At 46.6% G+C, this 23,148-nt stretch overlaps 1 protein-coding gene across 7 annotated transcripts in view; it reads right to left on the minus strand.

The window, feature by feature from the left end:
* The window catches only part of LOC119465269 (uncharacterized), a 137,950-nt gene that overhangs the window by 22,442 nt on the left and 92,360 nt on the right, over positions 1–23,148 (minus strand). For 4 of the 7 annotated variants that reach the window (XM_049656391.1, XM_049656393.1, XM_049656394.1 and 1 more), the window contains 3 exons: positions 15,884–15,952; positions 14,632–14,751; positions 13,001–13,108 (listed from right to left, as the gene is read on the minus strand). In XM_049656391.1, the coding sequence (XP_049512348.1) occupies positions 13,001–13,108; positions 14,632–14,751; positions 15,884–15,952 (297 nt within the window). The remainder of the gene's footprint in view (positions 1–13,000; positions 13,109–14,631; positions 14,752–15,883; positions 15,953–23,148) is intronic. The other 3 variants (XM_049656395.1, XM_049656397.1, XM_049656396.1) reach the window with 1 other exon arrangement.

Consider the following 23,148-nt stretch of genomic DNA (forward strand, 5'->3'; position numbering starts at 1 on the left):
TCTGCATAACTTTTTCGAGACGAGACGATTACTTTACATTAGCGACCCTAGTCTTCCGGACTCTGCAATCCTGCCGTTTATAATTGAAAGCATGACTTACCAATCGCAAACAGATATTCGTGTGCACTGTTCAACCTCCACGGATGACATACGTGCTTTCCTTAAGTATGTGTGTTGTGATTGTCTGATGGGTGGTCCCCGCAAAAGGCATCATACTTTATCACTGAGCACTGACGCACGTGATGAAACGGTGGACTATTTCAATATCGTGTCTGATCATTGCAAAAACATAGAAAATGTATACCTTTTGAAATCAAACATTTTATATACTAAAATGATGGTAAATGGAAAACAGTGTGGACTCTCTGGTAGACACTGGAGCATCCGTAAGCCTGGTAAATCAGGAACTTGTCCAAGTGAGCAAGGTGTATGAAGGACGACTAGTTATTGTTGAAAGGTAGGGTGGAAAAACTAGAATGTTCCAACACTGGATGGAAGTGGAAGTTGGATTTGGTAGGCATCTCCTGAAAGTGGAAGCACTTGTCATGCAAGGCGCTGACTTCTTGTTTATTTTATCAAGGCCTTATATGAAGCAATTGAAGATGAATATATCTTGGAGAGACGAAGTGACCATCGACGGATCAGTTAAGCCTAATTTGTGTGGAATTCCAAATAGACATCGAAGAGTTAGAAGTGCTGATGTAATACTGGCAAATTTTTCTGAAACTGTTTGCTGTTGAGACGTACCCGCCTGCAGCAGATGTACTTGAGGTACCTTTTAAGCTTCGTGATGTCACAGTAGTGCATAAAAAGCTGTACAGCCTCTCCCACGCAAAAAAATATGGCTAAAGGTCGAACTGCAGCAAATATTAAATGCCGGTATTGTAAGGCCTTCAACATCCACATTTGCGTCGACAGTCACCATAGTACCAAAAGGCGATGACTCATTTCGTCATTGCACATATTACCGGAAATTAAACGGGCAGACTGATTAGTTTCTATTTTCCCATGCCCCGAATAGACGAAATCATCAATGCAACTGGAGGATCAATTTTTTTTCTCGGATTGACCTCTGTAAAGGATACTGGCAGGTGCCACTATCCTTTATTTGGTTGGAAGAATTCTGGAGCTTGGTTTCAGAAAATGATGAGTGGCATTCTCGATAAGCTCCTGGGAAAGTTTTCTAATGTATTCATTGACGACATCATCATATATCCACAAGAGAAGAACATGAAAAACACCTTTCGCGTGTGTTAGAGGCCCTCAGCAACTCAAACCTGAAAATTAACAAGAGGGAATTTTTTCAGACGAATGTTATCTTTCTGGGAAGAGTTTACGAGAGTAAAACTAAAACAACGAAAAAAGAATCTGTACAAAGGATAAAGAAGCTCGTCAAACCTTACGATCTCCACTCACTCCGTGTTTTGCTTGTACTTGCCGGTGATTTCCATGCGTTCATTAAGGATTACACTGCGAAGACACGGTTCCTCTCTAAGCTGACGCAAAAGGATGTGCCGTTTGGTGGATTGAAGAGTGCGATATGGCGTACCAGAACCTGGTTGAAGCTATATGTTCAGATCCCGTACTTGTGCTACCTGACTTTAACAAGCATTTCGATCTGCGCACCGACGCTTCACAACACGGTACAGAGGCCATCCTATGTCAACGAGACACTAAGCAGCATGGACGACAACTAAAAGTGATGGGATATTATTCTTTCACCTTCTTAAAAGGTGAAGAACATTACACGAGCACAGAAAAAATTGGCTGTGGTTTAGCTCTGGTTAAACCTAGTCGTGTAGCGATAGCTACAGGCCCCCGGCTGCGCTTCGGCTTCGCTTGTAGTTAGACATGTTGTTATTAAACTTAGTGGTTTCCCACTAGACTAAGAAAGGGGAGACGTTGTGGTCAACCGACGGGTAAAACAGTATTTTTCACACCAAGGAATACGCTTCTATGATCCGTAATCAGCATTCATCATCAGAGGTCGGCGCGGCAGGAGCGGTGGCCGTGCGGCGACCGCGACGAGGCGAGTTGCTGGAGGATCGAGGCCCGTGGTGTGACGTCACACAGAGAGTGCGGCGAGCGCGCCAGATCTGGCGGTTGCCAGGCAACGGCGGCCGCGTGCCTGTAGGACCGGTGGCCGCGCGGCGACCGCAACGTCGCTGGAGCACGGCCGGGCTCGACTGGCGCGCGCGCTCGCTTCTTACGGCCTTCGCATCGGGGCTAGTTCATGCCTATCGCCGCTGCTTGGAGGGGGGCGCTGCGACCCCACCCTGCTCAGCTGTTCCCAGCCGATCTGTGCAGCGCGCGCAACGCTGGAAGATTGGATCGGACGCGCTTCTTACCTCACCGTGCATTCAAGAACAAGTCGCCTAATTGTAGAGAACGCGTAAATGGTTCATCTAGGCTTCTTATAAATGGATGCAGTGTAACCGTATTAATACATCGAGCTTCTTTAAATTCACTGGGGATGCATGCGCCAGGAGAACAGCTCTCCGCCATCAAATATATTTTGAGGAATGAAAATAAATATTTATTGCTCGTATGCACTTACAATGGTTGCCATACTTTCAGGCGAAAACTCTTGCGGACACGGTAGCTCACAAATGTGTCTTATTCACAATTACAATCTAAAGTGTTTCCTTGGCGGCTTGTGTACATAGGCCGAAGGCTTGTCGTTTTCGCCAGTCAGTTGGTTTGATTGCTTTACAAGGAGTATTCTCAGAAACTTCTCGGCAATTAGATTTGCGGATCGTATCGCATGACTGTCGTCAACACCTTCAGGGCAGCTCAAGATGGGAGCGCGTTTTAAATAGGGCTGGACTGCTCTTTCGAGTATTTCTAGTACATGCCTGCGTGGCAGGTGCTCGGAGGCTTTATCGAAAAAAAACACACCATTATTTATTTATCTTTATTTTATAAATACTGCAGTCACCATTCGGTGATTTTAGCAGTGTGGTACAAGCATAACGAATAGCTTGGTATGTACAGAAAATGCACAGGTTAATAAAACAACTGTTATTTGAATAAATACAATGCGTACAGGTTGGGCACACGCAACGTTACACTAAAGAAGTAAAACAGTGTCACTGCGAACATGGCACAAACAAAATAATGTCACTGTAAACATGATAAGAAAGAAGTTAATGTTGGCGCAGAGACGACGTCATTTTTTTGCTGGTTCCAGTCCACTATTGTGTGCGGAAAAAAAGAATACTTAAAGGAGTTGCTGCGTGAGGAAAAAGGAGTTATAGTGAAATTATGTATTTGCTGAGTAGCGTATCCGGAGGAGAAGGCTGCGATCTTTGTTATGTCCATCTTATAATTCCCCTTTATTAGTTGATGCTATCTTGTCCAAAAGCGCTAGAAACTCGGGCTAGAAACTCATTGCTTGGGAACTGGTGAAAAGAAACACCGAGTGTTTTCCCGGAACGGGACTTGCAATACGGGAGGCAGTAATATACCATCACACAGCAGTTATACAGGGTGTCCCAGCTATCACGCAGCACGATTAAAAAAAAAGAGGAACGGCGTTAGGCGAAGCAAACCTAGTGCGTATTGTTTCCAGTGCAGTGGAGTAGCCGCCAGTAATTTTATCGTTACTGAGATTTAATTAATCAATTGTAATTAATTATCTAACTCGTGAAGTAATGTCCTAATTATCAAAGTGTCAATGAGAAAGTTGTAGAGCAACATGAAAAACTCCCGATACAGTTTTCTGTTGCTCAATACGTGCTACATGAATCTGCTTTCCGAGCGTGAAAGATGCCCGCGAATACACGCAGAATTGCCGTGCGACTGGCCGCTCGAGGCGGTTTGCGTGTGTGTGCGTGCATCTTTCACGCTCGGAAAAACCCATTTATGTAGCACGTATTGAGCAACAGAAAGGTGTATCGGGAGTTTTTCATGTTGCTCTACAATTTTCTCATCGACACTTTGATAATTAGGACAGTACTTCTCGAGTTAGATAATTATTTACAATTAACTAATTAAATCTCAGTAACAAAAAGTTACTGGCGGCTACTCCACTGCACTGGAAACAATAGGTTAGCTTCGCGTAACGTCGTTCCTCCTTTTTTTAAATCGTATTGCGTGATAGCTGGGACACCCTGTACACCGATGTGCAATGAACGGCGCCAAGTGTTGGCTGTGGCAGCGCGTACTAAAGGCTGTACGACCGCCTTCAGGAGCCCACAAATTACTGCATACTGAACAACACTGACCGAGCACCGAATAAAATGCGCGGGAAAACGATCGTGCGAGCGCGAAGGCAAGCGCATGCACGCGGCGCAGGGGAGGAAGGGTCAGGGTCGCAGCGCCCCTACCGCCGACGGGTGGCGAAACGTGCTGAGAAACTCTCCCATTGTTTCCCCGACGGATGAGAAGGCCGTAAGGAGCGAGCGCGCGCGCGCCAGTCGAGCCCGGCCGTGGCTGGAGAATCGAGGCCCGTGGTGTGATGTCACACAGAGGGCGCGGCGAGCGCCCAATTGCAGGAGCGGTGGCCGCGCGGCGACCGCGACGAGCCGAATTCCTGAAGAATCGAGGGCCGTGGTGTGACGTCACAGTGTGGCCACGGCTCAAAGTGCGGCGATAACAAAGAGGCGAAAACCTGGCGTAATGTAGCAATCGCTACACAAGTTGCTCTGGCTATTGTGATGGCACTCCGATATTTCAGTTGCCACTTACGGCTTTTCACTGACAACTGAGCTCTAACCTACCTATTGGGATTAGCCCAGCCTATAGGCAGGGTGGCGCGTTGGATCAGTGAAATACAACAGTTCACTTTCGATGTAAGTCATCGACCCGATGATAAGCTCCATGAAGCAGATGCTCTTCCCTGGCTCTACACACAGAAGTGAACACGTCTGCACATGGACACGTTTACAGCATGTGGGAAGGCACCGAAGACTTGACTTGCAATAATGGCAAGTTCTGTATGCCAGGAAGCTTGGTGCCAAAGGCTGTGGTGAAGCTGTATCATGGCAGTACAAAGTAAAGAGGGCACGATGGATTCTGGAAAACTTATTGGAATATAAAAAGTCGATTCACATGGAAAAATATGAAAGAAGATATCAAGAACTACGAGCAAACTTGTCACTACTGTCAAAATATCAAGGCCAAGTATCGTCCAAAAGGAATCAAATGGTCATCGGTAATCATTCCCAAGTATCGTTTGAGGTAATTCATCTAGATTTCGCAGAAATCAAAGAGCGCGGCGAGGGAGTCAGTAAGACTCAAGCAGTCCTTGTTGCCATAGATGAATGCACACGCATGGTCGCTACAAAGCGAGGAAATGAAGATGCCAATTCGGTTTTGGCGTTACTGGAGCGAAATATGTTCAAGAACACCAAGGTGGTGGTGTCCGACAGCGGGTAAGCTTTCCGCAGTAATAAACTCCAGGAATGAGCTCGTGAAAGAGGAATTACCCTTCGATTTGCCGCGGCCTACCACCCTGAAGGAAACGGCTTAGCTGAGAGGGTCATTCTGGACTTGAAAACACTCATCGCAATATACACTGATTTCCATGGTGGATGGAAGTATGCCTTGAATGCGGCAGTCAGGCACCATAACCTTTCTCATACCATGGGATTGCACGCTGGGATGCATGGGATGCACGCCTAACTTTGCTGCTTCAGGCGAAACCACTTGGCTACCGGCGGACTACGACCTTGGAATCACTGGCAAAGTAGAGCTACAGTAAAAGCGCAAGACGGAAGAGGAACTTATACGCTACAGATCAAACACGAAGAGGCACTACAAATGCGACATAGCTCCAAGATGCCTCTAATACAGCCTGGAGAGTTTTAGTGAGAAGAACTTTAGATGGACCAAAGTTAAAAACTTCTGGTCCTTACACAGTGATGGAGACCATCGAACAGCAAGGAACTCTAAAATGGCTACACCATTTGGGACCGGGGGGGGGGGGGGGGAATCGAAATAGCAACTGTGGGAAATGTCGTACCCTATGATCCCAGGAGAGATGAAAACCGAAGCCCGGGAGGCTGTGATGCTCCGGCAAAGAAGAAAAAAACTGAAGAGTCAAGAGGGACATGTAGGGGAAGAGAAGGAAGTGATCTGGAGGGATTGTTGTAAATAAATGAGTGCATTTTACCTCGTACTTTATATTTATATTTGTTTGTTCATTGACTATGATGTGTTTAGTGTAAGTGCTAAAGTATTGCTTCCCTGCAATTAAAAAATACAAAGTCTGCATGTGGCCTATTGGTTAGAGCATAGCGCGGAGCATCGTGCGATCCCCCCATTACACACATAAACCAAAAAGTATGCGTTATTCGGCTATTCCTGACGGGAAGAGCGTTTCCTGTACAATTGGGCCAAGCGCTCAGCATCCCTTAAGCCAATGCGACCCGTGTACCGCAGGGATCGGTGCTGAGCCTGTTTAAGCCAGCCCTGGTAGGTCTTCCAATCGCACTACAGAATGAATGTCGGTACCACACACAGGGCTCCATCAATGCGGATGCTTTGGGTCTGGGGACAAGGAGGAACCTCCCAGCTGTCCGGAGATCAGTGCCGAGGGTCCTGGACTCGGTGACCACCTTCCTCGGGAGCATCGACATAACCATCTCTACTACCAAGATGGAGACCATACTAAAACACCCAAGAGCCACCTCCCACCTTAGCGTCCACCAGCTGAGAATCGGCATCACATTAGGAATCACATGTTGCCCTACCTTGGCCTCACAATAGACCACCCGCTGACGTGGTTCAGGGCTACTAAGGCCCTCAGTACCAAGGCGTTGTGAGTATACGGAGCTGGGGGCCGACTCATGCAGCGAGGTACGACGATGCTCCACCAACTGTGCTCTGTGCTGAACACGGCACCAGAAACATCGTCTTCGTTGTATGATTTTGTAGCGGCGCGACTATTGCGTCCAAAGCCGGTGAAGACGAAGACGGGTCACGTGCATGTAGCGCGAGGAAAAGAACACGCTAGTGCTCTCGGCATGAGCGGCCGCGGTATCTTCCGCTCACGCGATCCCGCGGCACCATGACTGGCCGGTATAAATAAGCGGTCGCCATGGCGGCTGCCTCTTCGCGCCGCTTCAAAAACCCTGCCGCTCTTCACCCTGAATGCTTGGCAAGGACAACAATAGGGCCGGCAAAGGACAGCCATCAGAAATGTCCTCGGTCTTTGAAGGCGCTCCAAGATCGCCTCAACACTGACTGAGGCTGCTGAACGGCCACTGACACTGCTCATGCTGCAGCGGGGACTGGGGCTCATTGACAGGCTACATCGCGCATGAGACGGCCCAGCTCTCTTTTCCCGGCTCTGGAGCCTGCCGGCTTCATGCATAGTCAGCCTGTGCCAGCTCTACGAGAAGACAGTTCCCAACTACTAATGGTAGTGCCTCTTTCTCCTGCCCATTATCAGCCTGCGGACGTGTACCGGAGGTGATAGCCAAGCGGAGAATGCCAGCCGCAGCCCTGCAGCAGGTGGGAGCCTGCAAGTTCCAGGAGCTGCTGGAAGGGCACCTGCTGGTGTTCAAGATTGGTAAGAGTAACTCAGTAGCACCCGCGTGCACAGCTGCAGCCCTCGATTGTCTCAGGTATTGGCGGCTTCCTCTTGCAGCGAGCTCCACTGCAGCTGAGCTCGCTGAGCTACATCTGGCTACCAACCTCCTTGCTGAGGATCCTGCCCAGCCTACGGGGGTGGTGGTGTGCAACTCTAAGTCAGCGCTGCAAGCCCTGGTCAACCCACGGCAGGCTGGACTTACAGAGTTATTGGTGCTTGCTCAGCTACCAGATCTTCCCACCACGGAATCGCTATATCTTTTTACCCGCTGCGCTCACACGTCGGGCTAGCCAGTAACGGTGAGGTGCACACCTACCACAAGCCTCCTCTCACGCAAAAGAGCGTCTCTCCGGAGGAAGAGGAAGCGCGGCGCGAAATCCTCCACGCCACTACTCTAGAGCGCGTGAGACGACTTCTGCCTGATCCCGAGTATTGCACCGCAGAAGCGGCGGCGAAACGTCAGCGATTCGCAGAAGATCCAGAGCTACGAGCTCGCGAAACCAACCAAAGCGTTTGAGCATCCAGGAGCGTCCAGATACTTTAATGACAGAGTGTTGTTTGCTCCTTGGGCTGCCCATGATTCCGGGGTCATATTGCGCAAAACGGGGCCGAGTCTCGAAGCATAACCTCGTCAAAACTTTGCCGAACCAAATAAAGCTTTGCCCAGTCTTTGCACCAGTAGTGTGAAGCTGCCCACATTTTTTTAAATATTCTCGCTCAACGAGTTGCTCGAGAATGAGACATCAAACTCAGGGAAATACCTCGACACGGTTGTGTCAACGGTATTAAAGCTGTGGTTAGAATTTCTGAACGGTTGAGCATCTGGCGACCCAAAGCTGACAAGCAACCAGGCATCAAGGGGCGTTAAAGCCAGGCTGCCCCAACTCGATCTCGTGATTTTGACAGAAACAGCACAAATTGGCAGCGCTTCTGGACGCAGTTTTGGACATCTATGTATACTAACGATGAGCTCAGCGCAGCGGATAAGTTTAACTACTTGAACGCCCTCTGGATGGAGCAGCTCCGCCAGCTATTTGGGGACTGCAGGCTACTGAGGAGGTTTACACGGGTGGATTTTAAATCCTTAAGAACCGATTCCGCAACGACGGCATCATAGTGTAAGACCACCTTCGAAGCCTGATAGACTTAAAGCCCACGTCATCGCGGTCGAGTGTTCGCCATCTTCGAGACCCTTTCGACGAATTTCAAGTGCATGTACATGGCCTCAAGGTTGATAAAACATGTGTAACGAATTACGCTGCCAGGCCGTGGGATATTCGGTTAAGAGCCTTGCCATGGGACTTAGTTCTAAGGTTCCACCACGTTTACAATTCATCGAAGATGTCGGTGGCCCCGGGTTGGACTATTAGGAAACGGCGTTACAGGGCATCGCATGACACCACCTGAGAAGGAACTGCAAGAACTGCTCGAGTTCTGGAATAGTCAACTCTAATGCCGAGAAGCTCTCGCTCAACCTCTGGCAGCGAGAACACCTGGTGTTGCAGGATAACCGAAACATACCCCTAAACATTGACAGCAGCGCATCGGGCCCACTGGAGAGTATCTGCAAAACTCCGATGAGGGCCTGCAGGGGTGCTTCCATGAATCCACAGATCATCGCTCTGAGGCCTGTTACTGCAGATGTGAGTACGGAAACTAAGAAAAAGATACTTACGAAGGCCGGACGATGTTTTCCGTTCCCAAAGGGTCACATGACAACACATTGTGGATGGCTACAAAGATGTAGGAACTGTTCTACCATGCACGTCATATCTATGTGCACCTCGGACATTGCGAGCAACGAAAACACGACATCTGCACCAATCATCATTGTATCGTAACAGGGAAGGCGCACAGTGCTCGTATAGACATTGACAGCTTAGACGGGTGGCAAATGATTGTCGTAACCATGCAGAATGCTCTTCAAATGCGGAAGCCAGCGTATTATAACTTCAGAGGCGTCCCGAACGTTTGACTGCGAAATCACACAATAGGAGACATTCATGATAGTACTATGCATTTGGAGGTCATAAAACGGCGAGGACCTTTGGACGAGTGCGCGTGCATATCTTTGTTGATAAATCAGGCGATTCCTATCTAAGCTCTACGGAGTGACATGACATACCGTGAGCGTATCGCGACGCCGGAAGAAGAAACGATGAAGAAGATGCAAAGAATGGGCTTGGACACCCCGACCGTTTAATTACCTAGAGAGTGAAGCTCAGAAGCGATTCTGATTGAATCTTACTATTGCTAGAATTTCGTTACCGATTAAGTAAAGACAGTGAAATAACAAATAGAGGACATAGAGACGAGCTTTGGCTAGGCTCTGCAAACACCACTAACTGCACAAACTAATGCGAATCACTGTAGCTGCGTCACTGTATTGAGAGCTGAAATCGATCCTCGCATTTCCACTACTTTGAGTGTCTTCCGAAAGTTCAAGCATATCGACACTACTGATTGTTTAGTTTTAGTTTATTAGTTTATTTTCAGTTTATTATCAATTCAATACAATGATTATGTAAACGATAGTATACAGACGAGGATCCTAAAGTCAAAGACTGGAATGGGACCCTGAGTTCTAGTTTGAAAAAAAAGTTATACAACACATGGGTTAAAGCAGCAAAATTAACAACGTAGAAGTAAAACAAAAGACCGCTCGAAATACAATACAATGGTAAAAACAATAAACAAAGAAATGCATATATCAAGAGGCGTAATTATACAAAACAACATATGATCGGGCACGAAACTATTTACAAAAATGAAACACTTCAATTCATGTTTGAATGTATTCAATGGTGATGCGGTAGGTCATTTTATATTTTTAACGCTGAAAACGAGGACGTTATTTCTCCATTGCTGTTCGTGCATTGAGGTAGTACAAAGCTGTAATTATGCGCAAACTTAGTGGAGCTGGTATTAGTGAGTAATTTGAAGTCTACAAATTCGTATGCAAACTATTTGTTAAGCAATATAAAAAAGAGAATGCTCAAATGATACTTAAACAAGCCAGATACAGGCAGAGTAGAGTTAGCCTGAAGAAGCAGTAGAGCATCTGAGCAAAAGGAACCGTTGGTGATTAAGCGAATAGGCTGGTTGTGTTTGTGTTGAATAGATGAGAGGTGACAGTTCTATGTGTTTCCCCAGGAAGCAATACCCTAGGTGATATGACTATGAATGAATGAAAAGTATAAATATAGTAATGCGTGTTCACAAAAATATGCTAATGATTTAATCAATGCTCTTTTGCCGTAAGCTGTTTCTTGTTTAACAAATGTAATATAGCTAGTAAATTTCAAGTTAGAATATAATTTTATGCCAAGGAATGACCAGCAGTTCGCTGCAGGAATAATGTAAGCGTCGAGAGTTACTTGGGGTATGCATGGTAACACCCTCTGTTTTGTTTTTAATATCACGAACCGAGTTCTAATAGTGTTTAAAATTAAGTGATTCAACTGACATCGTTCTACAACTTTCGATAGTTCATTGTTCAGATTAAGGAGTAGGGTGTTAAAGACTTTTCTGGCAGGGAAATGATGGTATCATCAGCATATAGAGTAGTATTCGAAATATTAAGAAAATCAGATAAGTCGTTAATGTAAATGCAAAACAACAACGGTCCCAGTATTGAGCCCTGTGGTTCCCCTTGATTAATAGCTTTTGATTCGGAATAAGCACCCCTTACACAGACTGTTTGCTCGCGGTCAAGTAAGTAATTTTTTAGAAACGTTAAAGCGGCACCTGTTATACCTAACGATTCTAGTGTGGTAAATAAAATCGGATGATGAACAGTGTCGAAAGCTTTAGAAAAGTCTAGAAATGCTGAGCCAACGAATTTACCCATATCAATAGAACACCTGATGTAATCGGTTAATGCTATAAAAGCTAAGCTGGTCGAAGTGCCAGGACGGAAACCAAATTGGCAAAGTTCAACATATTAAATTTGGTTAGGTAGCTGTTTAGGCGCTTGAGAAATAATTTCTCGATAAGTTTACTAATGGACGACAAAATAGAGTTTTGGCGATAATTATACACCTGAGATTTATCACCTTTTTTATAGACAGGAATTATTTTCGCCTTCTTAAGCGAACTGGGAAAGATGCCACACATGAAAATTAGATTAATTATGCAGCTCAGTGTTCCTGCAATACGAGATGCTACAAGCTTTAAGTGGTAGGCAGAGACATTGTCTAGTCCTGGGCTGGTTTTTTGTATTTATTATAGCAGAACAGACCGCATCGGCTGAGACAGGAAAAAGAAAGAAGGTATGATTGCGACGGAGTTTCTATCTAATCGGAAAGACCGGAAACCTTTCAAATAACTTTGTTGTCTTTCAAATCAATTTCTTTCCATTACGCCACAGATACAGCAAGGAAATGGACGAAAAATAGGTAACCTTGCCACTGACTTTGGCGGCGTACTTTTCTCCCCATGCACCTATTTTGATGTATATTCTAGCAATAGACATCAAGCATCTCTTTTGATCTCGTGACTTCACTGTGTCAATGTGCTGCAGCGTGCAGTTGCATAAAATGCTCTACCAATTTAGCAATAACTTGTGAATGGTGCACTGTATAAGCATCAACATTCCATGAGATTACAAATTACATAGGATCACAAGGCATTGTTCTCATTAGATTAAGTTTCATAGATTTTCATTACCCATTCAGAAAAACTACGGTTCAGATGAATTACAAAATGGGCAATGAATTGGTATAATTTTTGGTACTGCGTTACGCACGCATAGTTTGAGTGTATTTTCAGGTTACCACTCATACACAATTTACTAAAATATTTGCCACCTTAAAAAAAACTTTTACTTCTTGGAGTAGGTATAATAATTTGCCTCTTCAGCGAACTTATTTCATTGAAATCGCTTGGTCGCTCGTCTAATCAAAGCATTTCTGTATGTCAGATGCTTTTGAATAGGGGAATATTATTTCGCGCACAGCTAGTGGATTAACCTTAAGGAGCAGTGGAGACCTGCACGCTATGTAAAAAGCAGCGAAGATAACGGATAGCTTTATTTAGTGTAATTGAATAATGATACGGTGCCAAGGAAATCGGAACGCAGTTAAGTGTAGCATGTAATTACCTGACGCGAGGAAATTTGGAAATTTGCGCCTGTAGGATGGACTCGACAAATGCTATTACTCAGTAATGATAGGGTATTGCAAGAAGTATTTCTCTTGCACCAAACCTTAAACAGGCGGTTGAATATTGCGAAAAAAGTGCGGGCATTGCCACTTTTAAATCACTTGTATCATACAACACAGGGAACATGATGATGCAGCTGGGCGTGTTTTAAACAACTTGTGCACTTAGCCATTTTTGCAGTTTATCATTTTCATCAAAACACTGGTATAAGGCTATTTAACGCTATTGACCCGCTAATGGATCTCGGCATGTGGTAATTTGGAGTGTTGAAATGAGTGTGCATGTGATAATCGTACTTACCTCGAACAGATACCGCAGGGCTAACTGTCGCAGGTGGTGCAGTCGTAGGCATCGCTGTAGTTGGCGCTGCCGTGGTATAAAGGACGGTGCCATTGGTGGCCTTTTCACCTTTGGTTAGATATGCACATTTTTCGAATCAGAACTACGACAATTATTGCTTTGCTTTGTGATTGGTCAAATAGGTGACAGGGTCACGACTGAAGTATTAGGTAAAACTGTATTTGCGCTGCAAATCAGAAATATTTGCTTTGATTTGTCTTATTTTACCATCATGGAATGTTGTTATAAGGCATGATAGTGAACTAACCATACGCTTTCACAATTATTATTTTGACATAAACCTAGCATGGTGTTGCTCTTGTGAGTTTCAAATCTCTCGTGCGTTTCCATGAGTAAGGACGGTCAGGAGGTGTGTCTCTTAAGGCAGCGGTAACATTTTAACAAATATTTGCTCTGTCTTTGAGGTGCTCAAAAAAAAGAAAGAAAACGCGCGACAGTGCCCCATTTCATGAGTTCTCTTACACACCTGATTGGAAGCGTGGTTCTCCACTCGCTTCGGTCTAAGCTTTCATTGATGTTTGGTGTTAAAATAACAATATCCATCCAAAAAAACATGTGCCGTCTAAAAATCAGCTTGTTGCTAGGAATCTGCTGTCAAGCATCCACATAAAATTAAATAATTTCTGTATCTTAGAAACAGCCATCCCAGCAAATCTTTAAATCACCCTAAAGCCTCTTCTTCTTAAACTAGTAAGGCAGACCTGCTATTTGGATACCCAATCTCCATATAATAACGCACTCACCCGAATTTGTATAACTAAAGTTTTGTGGCGCAAAAGCAACTAAGGCTATCATCCGCAATTTGTATAACTAGGGCTTTAAAATGTATTGAAACCCAGATGCACTGGAAGAGCAAACGTAAGATTTCAGAACGTCGTTTAGTATCCAATCAGAGTATTTTCATTACGCTACTAAGCAATATTTCTCACTGTCATCTTGAATTAGGCAATTGTGCATTTATTGGATATATTATTTATTTATTTATTTATTTATTTATTTATTTATTTATTTATTCAGTTACCTCACAGGCTCCCGAAGGAGAGAGAGAGAGAGAAACAACTTCATTTAAATTAAGACCGTGCTTGGTCACTGTGGGTGGAGCCCCTCTTCCAGGGCCCCACTGGCTATTGCGGCGCGCCAGGCCTGGTCGAGGGTCGCCAATTGGCTTGCCAAGTCCAATTCGGAGAGTCGCGCCTCCCACAACCAATTGCTAAGTGTATCGTCAAGTAGCGGCGAGACGGCGTCTGCCGGACGCTGCGTGCATTGATAAGTGATGTGTTCTAGTGTCGGGGTGGAGTCGCACCATGGACATCTGTCGCTGTGTTTGTTAGGAAATATTTTGTGCAGTCTATGTAAATGTGGGTAGGTGTTTGTCTGTATTCGAGGGACTGGCGCTCCCGAAGGAGTATTGCGTGAGGGGAGGGTACAGGAAATTAGCAAAAAAGGAAAAAGGAGTACAAAGAAATTATACATTGTTAGCGGGTAAACATGAAAGAACAAATATCTAGCAATATAAATAACGCGATAAATGGTCAAGGGAATAGGTCAAAGTGGTCAAAGCAATAGCTCACCTGGTCGGAGATGCAGGTAACAATAGCAATGATATGGGGCGTTTTGACTGCACAAAGAGAAATCCCCGCCATTTACAAGGCAAACAATAGCGCAGTTGGAAATCTTCGGGCATCCGTGACCTTAGCGAGCCAAAAACGATAGTGAACATGAATGTAGATTGCCACCTTTTTAAGCCTAGGCCTTCAAATGACTCATGCAAAATGTGCAAACACTTACGCCACAAATGTCGCAAAAATTGATAGGCACGCAGCAGTAATAATGGGAAGCATATATAGGAAGCTCTCAGAAGGGTCATACGAGGTCATATCCAGTTCTTCGGTCCACCATAAAATTGTTTTCAATGTACAAACCGACAAAATAATGGTACAATCTTAAACTAGACCTAAACATTTCTAGAATGTGAAATAATTATTAGGATATATGCAGTAGTTCATCAAGATTTCAATAAAATCTAATCACGAGTTTGAGAATAGTCACTGTGGACTATGTATGTGGTAGGTGTGCGGGTGGCACAATTTGACCCTTACATATATAGTTTGGTCATTCAAATAAAGAGCCACTATATATGCGCCACCTCACGATATTTGCCCTATCAGGTGAAGGCCGTAATTTTAATTTTCTTATCGAACCGCACAGGGTTTCGTCACCGTGGCTGTGGCCTCTCTGTTCTCTTGCCGAATAAGCCAACCTATAACAGCGGAGTTTCCACGCCGCGAACGCCACTGGGTTCCTCGTACCAACACCAGGTGGCGCTCGCCTCCGCGCATCCGCAGTGGCACCGATGATGCAGGGGAAAGAAAAAAATAGAACTAGAAAGCTCGCCTTCGTGCATCCGCGGCTGCATGGTAAGGAGGAAGCAAACGTTCCTTGCGGATAGGATGGATTCCAATAGCGCGACGTGTGTATGCGCATGCTGCCTCTGAAACCATGATGCCTTCAAGGCATCCGTCGTATTCGTTAGTCGTTCATAACTTCGCTTACCAAAATACTCGGGATAATTTGTGTGCGCCCGCGCTTGTATGTATGTGTGCGTGTCTGTGTGTGTGCGTGTGCATGCGTGAGCGTGTATACGTGCGTGTACTCGTGTTTCGACTTTTTATGCACTCACACAAAGATTCGCTGTATATAGATTCCAATTCGTTGGATCTGCTGCAATTTTTCAAGAATTGCATGCTACGGCGATTGTTTAGTGTTGCATGTGCATAAACATGCTATCTGCAATAGAAGCAGGAAGGAAATCGGGGTTCTCACCCTCTAAAACTTCCACATATCTTCCAGAATCTTGTAAGTATTTCTTCGAAATCTTACCATCTTGAAACTCTGTTATAGAAAAAAATGGGCGTAGCTTTAGTGCGCGCCATCCAATCGAATGTTGTAAGGCACAAAGTTGTTGATACATTTCAGGCATGAAGTTGTGGTGCATCTTTGGAGAGGTCATAATGCTCTATATCTCCAATTTGGTATCTGCAAGATGCCAAATCAGTAGTATCTAAACCGTAATATGTCAAAACCGTAGCTAATTATGGGTTACTGCAGCTAGCCACAACATGTTATTCTCAGTTCTTAGTTAAAATTATCTGCACTTATTAAAACAGGGAAGTCACATTGCGTGAATCTTCCGTCTCATTTGAAGTACTTGATACCATCTAAACACAATTTGCTAATGCAGCGCGTTTTTAAATGGTTACAAGCCCCATCAGCCACTCGTTCTACGCATAGATTTTTTGTTTGTTTGTTTATTGATACTGTTAACCCACGAAGGGTCATTATAGGAATGAAAATACAATCAATATTTACAATACAATGAATAATCACACGCGCAACAATAAAGACAATATAAAATTAAATTGAAGGGACAAGTGGTAAATACACAATAAATATCATTCTCAATAAGAAGCTACTGGACGGTGTTATAAAAATATCAACATTGTGGCCCACAAATAAAGAGCTCAGGAAAGATATAGCAAGCCGCTCTTTCAGCATGGCTGACGTTTCCCGCTAGCATGAACTTAAAAACTGCCTGAAGAAAACTCCTGCGTCACTGTCCCGAGCGAGAGCAGATGACGCTCCGCGCGTGTCTCGCGCGAAGAAAAGAATGATGAAGAGCGGCGCCGAATAAACACGCCGAAGAGCTGCCCCGAGGAATAAAGGACAATGGACAGACCCTTTCTGGTCTCCACTGGGTTCGCATCGTTCGTATTCCGCGCCGCAACTGATAGACAACCGACGGCCACAACGGCACGTTACACGTGGCGCCCAACGGCTCGGGTTGAGCTCTGAAGACGTCTACATCTATTAAACGCTGAGATTGTCATTCCGGGTGTCGTGAACGTGGCTGCGGCCTGGCGTTATATGGGTAACTACATTTGACCCAAATAGGCCAACCAATCACTGCGGAGATACACACACCCCTGGATTCGCTGCACCACCACGAGATAGCGCTCATCCACCGCGCATCCACGGCAAAGACGGCGCCTGCCATGCCGAGGAAAGGAAAAAAATGTTGCCGTTTCACTGAAAGTGCGAAGCATCAAGTGCGATAGCAAATTAGAAGACAGCTACACCGCTATACAGAGTATAGTTGTCTCTTAATTTGCTGGCTTTAACTTGTTGGCCCAACAGATGGCGCGAGAGTGGTGCGTGTGGCGCAAGCGCTCCGCAGCGATTGGTTTGCCTCTTTGGGTAAAATCAGATAACAAATCAGATAACAAACGGATCAGATAACAAACGAGGATAGTCCATATTCTAGTTGAAATTAAGCGGATAAAGTTAAGCTGGGCAGGCCATGTAATGTGTAGGATGAATGTGTAGATGGATTAGAGTTACAGTATGGATACCAAGATTACGGAAGCGTAGTCGAGAACGGCAGAAAACTAGGTGGGGGGATGAAGTTAGGAAGTTCGCAGGCGCTAGTAGGAATCAGCTATCGCAAGGCAGGGGTATTTGGAGATCGCAGGGAGAGGCTTTCGTCCTGCTGTGGACATAAATATAGGCTGAAGATGAAGATATGCGGAGTAAGGATAGTATCTTTATCGGCTGCATGAACATGGACACATTCGCTTACTAACTGAATTAACAAGCATAGTGTCAGCGCGCACAAGCAAACGTGAATATATCACAGTCGATGACCATAGACAACCACTGTCAAAACGTTAGCGAGAGCAAGCGCGGCTGCAGAGAGCGAAGGTTCGTGCGGTCTATCGCCTGAACGGATACTGAGCGGCAAAACACCGTGCGTACAAAGGAAGGAACCAAGTGCAGATCGCTTTCAAGTTATGGTGCACGCAACCACATGCGACCGCGCGCAGCCACGCAAAGTACAAGTACGCCGTTGCTGGCAAAGTAGAAGTCACACCCCCTCCCTCCCGCGCTAAATCCCCGCTTTCCTCTCTTCGCGTAGGAGATCGAGTCGCCAGTTCACCTTGCGCCCAGTCGCAAGATACGGAGTTGGTGCCGCAGCTACATGTCGCATCCCCTTCCTCCATCCCTTTCTTCCTCCCTCCCATTCCCGCATGGCCTTTCGCACGACGGAAGACGTCGCGTTTGCTCTCCACCGTGCGGTCGCTCTCCGTGCAAGCGCTCGTCACTCACGTCCTTTCACTCGCACGTACAGCATACGGCGCGCGGCAACGATGTTATCGCCCTTGGACATTATACGGAACCTCACGGTGACGGCGACGACCACGGCAATTGCAGAAATCCGTTTGGACTGTCCATATCATTGAATGTAAAAGAACCAGAAAGCTTGCCTTGGCGCATCCGCCGCTGCACGGTAATGAGGAAGTAAAAGTGTCATGAGGATATAATGCATTCAAATTGTGTTACGTACTTATGCACATGCTGCCTTTAAAACCATGATACGTTCAAGGCATCCATCGTACTTGCTAGTACTCAGAAACCTCGCTTAACAAAAGGTTCAGTATAATTTGCATGTGCGTATGTATGCTAGTGTATGCGTGTGTGTATGTGTGTCTGTGCGTGAATGCGTTTATGCTTGCATCTAGTCGTGTTTCGAATCTTTGTGTTCTCACACAAAGGATCGCTGTATGTAGACTCGAACTCGTTAGATATGCTGCATTTTTGCTTTGGCGACTCGCTCGCTAAGTGCTCCTTTGGTTGAACTATTGACTACAAGACAGCGCCTGCACCCTGCAACGAAGATAGCGACCGTCCGGTGTCCCATCAACGTGTTTGAACAGTAGCATGATGCCGCTCGAGTTAGGACCTTCAGGTCAGCCATGTACGAAACATGTGCCATAAATACCGGAGTCGAGCAGCCTTGTTGCTAGCTTGAGAGACTCAAAACAAGGTTTCGTGAAAGACACGACGCTGCTAAAGAATCTGACACTCCATAGTAGTGCTTGCAAATATCCGTTAAACCGGCTATCCGGTTGAACTAGAGGGAAGTAAATCCGATCTCGAAAACAAGTTAACCGGTTATCCGCTTTTCATGAAACATATATTCTCGATATCCGGTTTAAATAACCGGCTAGCCGGATGTTCGAATATTTGGTGACGCTACTAGCTTATCCAAATTTCGGTTCTATTGCATGTATCCCGATGCCACATGCGCAGATCATTCATTTATCCTTGATAATATGATGTTGTTTATCAGACGGCTCAAAATGTGCTCCTGCGTTTTCCGCGCAGTACTTATATCAACTGTTATAGCTTAGGTCGAAGCATCGGCGCCCTATTTTTGATAATCAGTGAACGCATCCACAGCGAGGAGGAGGAGGAGAAACATTTATTACACTTACATCGTAGAGGAGCAGTGGAGGAACTGTAGAACTTTGGAGGGATGATTCTGACTGCGTGAAGCGAGCGGCAGACTCTGCTCTGCTCTCCTGTTCCGTCCGTCCACGTCTCCCCAAACGTGCCGCAGAAATGTAATGAAATCTTGTTTCCCCGCACAATAGCTATGTCCCGCATACTCTGATCGGAACATTTTATGGCACATGGCACCAAGTGCAGTTTTTTATAGGCACATGGTTAGAGTTGGAAATCGGCTGCTCTTTCGATACGAATCTGGCTACGATCTTAGATTGTCTGATCTTTCAACTGCGCTAGTTTCTTGCTCTTATTGCTGCATAAGAAGAAAGTGATCCTAAATGTTAATCTTGAAAAAACGTTTACACCGAAACGGTCTACAGGTTTCTATTCCTTGAGTGCAAACCGCGCTGGCGCAGAACTTTTTGCGGCATCCGACAACCCAGCGCAAGCGGCCAGTAGCAGACGGCGCCGGGCGCCGTCTGAGAGGAAAGTTTATTGATTAGGGGCGAATCACCTTAGGGCCGAGCCTTGTGCCTCTTCATCAATCGTTGTCCATAGCTCTGGTTTGCATGTATACTGTGTATACCAGAGCATGTACATGTGCACTGTACATATGTACAGTATATATATATATATATATATATATATATATATGTGTGTAAACAATAAAATAATATATATCTATTCATATATAAACCCATATAAACCCATTGTACTGAAGGCAGTGGGACACGGTGCTGGTGAAGGAAGAAGAAGATAAGCGACGCTTGCTCGCCCGCTTCGCCATAGCTCCCTTTTGACTTGTTTTGGTCTAGCGTTGAAACTCTAGATCGAGTGCTGCTAGGCAAACATCCCCATTGCATCTGGTGGAGGCGCTGGGTTTCTTTTCCACATGCTCCAACTCCACAGTCGGACGCTACCACCAGCTCCTGCGATGAATGATCCCGGACCGTCCCAGGCTGCTGCTCCCTTACCCCCGACCATTGTCTGCCCTGGCGTCATCCGGCAGCGCGATTCTGCTATAATTTGTGGAGCAGACGACCTCGACGTCAAGGAGTGGCTCACCGAATACGACCGTGCAAGCGCATATAATAAGTGGGCCGACCGCGATAAGCTCACTAATCTACACTTTTATTTGACGGGCGTGGCGAACCTATGCTTCAGAAATTATGAATCAAGTTTTACCACCTGGTCCGCTTTCACGAGCACTTTGACTGAGGTCTTCGGCCGTGCCGCCATTCGCCGCCTTCGTGCTGAGCAGCGATTGCGTGGTCGCGCTCAACGCAATACGAGAGCTTTACCAGCTATATTGAAGACGTGCTCTCGCTCTGCCGGCGCGTCAACTCATTCATGGACGAAACTGACAAGATCAAGCACATCATGAAAGGCATCGATGACCACGCCTTCCAGATGCTCATCGCCGAGTCCCCAGACGGTAGCCGAGGTAATTCAGCTCTGTCAGCAATACGACGAGCTGCGCAAGCAGCGTGCATCAACACGTTGTGCTGCTCAGCAGAATACCGCGGATCTCGCTCCCTTGGATTTCAGCCGCGACGCTGCCGACATTTCTGCTTTAATGCCGCAAATCAAGCAGTTCATCCGCCAGGAAGTCGTGCGGCAACTGTCTCTGGCGACTAGCCCTCCTGAGCCGGTGACATCCTTGGCTCCTTCGCTTCGTCAGGTGCTGCAAACGCAAGTTCCTGAGGCGCTACAACCTGCCCCTCATCCGAAGCCTGTTGTTGGACCACTGATGTACGCCAACATTGTCGCCCGGCCTTATGTTCCTCCGGCTCCTGACGCCTACCGGACCACCGAAACTTTCCATGTACCGCCACTACCTCACGTCCGGTTCCGGTTCCTTACTCGACCGCTGGAGCCCCTTTCGTCAACCCGTGGCGCACACCTGATAACCGGCCAATATGCTATTCCTGTGGTTTCCCGGGCCACGTAGCACGATTCTGCCGCCGTCGCAACTACCGTTTCCCTGACAGTAGGAGCGCCTCCGGCTACATGTCTGCTCGACTTCCGCGTCATGATGTCTCTAATCTTACTCCGGACTCATTTATAGTCGCCGCCCCTTCGATTCACGCCGGTCACCCTCCCCACGTCGTCGTTCCCTTTCCCCCCGGGCAAGAACTGCGTTTACGTTGAACGTTTCAAGGTCTCATTTTTCTCTTGCGAACGAAATTGAACTGTCCGTAGATGGCGTCACCGTACACGCACTTATTGACAAAGGAGCCGCCGTTTCTGTTATTAGTGAAAAGTTGTGCCGTAATTTGAACAAAGTGACCACTCCACTTACCTATCTATCGCTGCGTACGGCAACCTCGCATTGCATTCAGCCTGCAGCATTATGCACGGCTCGGGTCATCATTCAAGGCGTTTTGTATGTTGTCGAATTTTTCGTCCCATCCTGTCGCACGACGTGATTCTTGGATGGAATTTCCCATCTGTAAATCAAGTTGTTGTCGACTGCGCTCGTGCCGAACTTACGTTGTCAGTGCCGTGCTTTGACCCTGACGACCACCATTCTACTAAAGTTGTTGCGGCCTCGGACATTGACATCGCACCTTTTTCAGCCGCTCTGGTCCCTGTGTCGTGTGACTCTGTCGCGAATCTGTTTTGCTTACGCCGTCAGCCGTGTGCGAGTCGTTGGAACCTTCTGCTTCCTTTTGCTATCGTCACTTTTTACGGCGGTTCTGCTGCGCTTTACGTGTGCAATCTTTCCGCGTGCCCTTCATCCATACTCCGTGGCCAGCGTCTGGGGAGCTCTGACTATTTCGACTGCGTCCTCCCGGCTACCATGTTTGACGATGAGGCATCACTTCCGTTTTGCGCCGTCACTCCTCCTGGCGCGACCGATGCCCCTGTGGACGTCTTCGCTCATGCCATCGACTCGGCACTCACATCTACCAGCTCGCGGAAATTATCAAGCTCCTCCAGCGTTTTCGGGCCTCATTCGACATTGTCCAACCGTCCTTGGGTCGAGCGTCAGCAGTCGTTCACCATATCGACACCGGTCAACAAACCCTTTTGCGCCAGTGTCCGTATCGTGTGTCGGCCGCTCAACTCCGGATCATCGACCAGCAGGTTGACGACATGCTGCAGCGTGGCATCATCCAGTCCTCTAACAGTCCCTGGGCATCCGGTTGTCCTCGTTAAAAATAAATACGGCTACATAAGGTTCTGCGTCGACTACCGCCGCCTTAATCGCATAACGCGCAAAGATGTCTGTCCTCTGCCGCGCATCGACGATGCCTTAGACAGCCTACAGGGCGCGGAATTCTTTTCCTCGCCGGATATCGCTCCGGGTACTGGCAAGTGCCGATGGCAGAGGCCGATCGCCAAAAGACAGCTTTGTAACACCTGATGGCCTATATGAATTCACCGTCATGCCCTTCGGCCTCTGCAACGCGCCTGCCACTTTTGAAGGAATGATGGGCACCATTCCCCGAGGCCTGAAGTGGAACACGTGCCTTTGTTACTTAGATGACATTGTAGTTTTTTTCTACCGACTTTGCGTCACACCTCAGCCGCCTCGAGCAAGTCATTGCGTGCCTCACCGCTGCAGGACTCCAGCTAAATTTGAAGAAATGCCACTTCGGCGCTCGCAAGCTTACTATTCTCGGTCATGTAGTCTCAAAACACGGTATCCTCCCGGACCCTACGAAACTTAGTGCCGTGTCCGCGTTCCCCAAACGAACTACCCTGAAAGAGCTTCGCAGCTTCATCGGCTTATGCTC

Source organism: Dermacentor silvarum, chromosome 9 (genome assembly GCF_013339745.2).
Source record: "Dermacentor silvarum isolate Dsil-2018 chromosome 9, BIME_Dsil_1.4, whole genome shotgun sequence".
NCBI lineage: Eukaryota > Metazoa > Arthropoda > Arachnida > Ixodida > Ixodidae > Dermacentor > Dermacentor silvarum.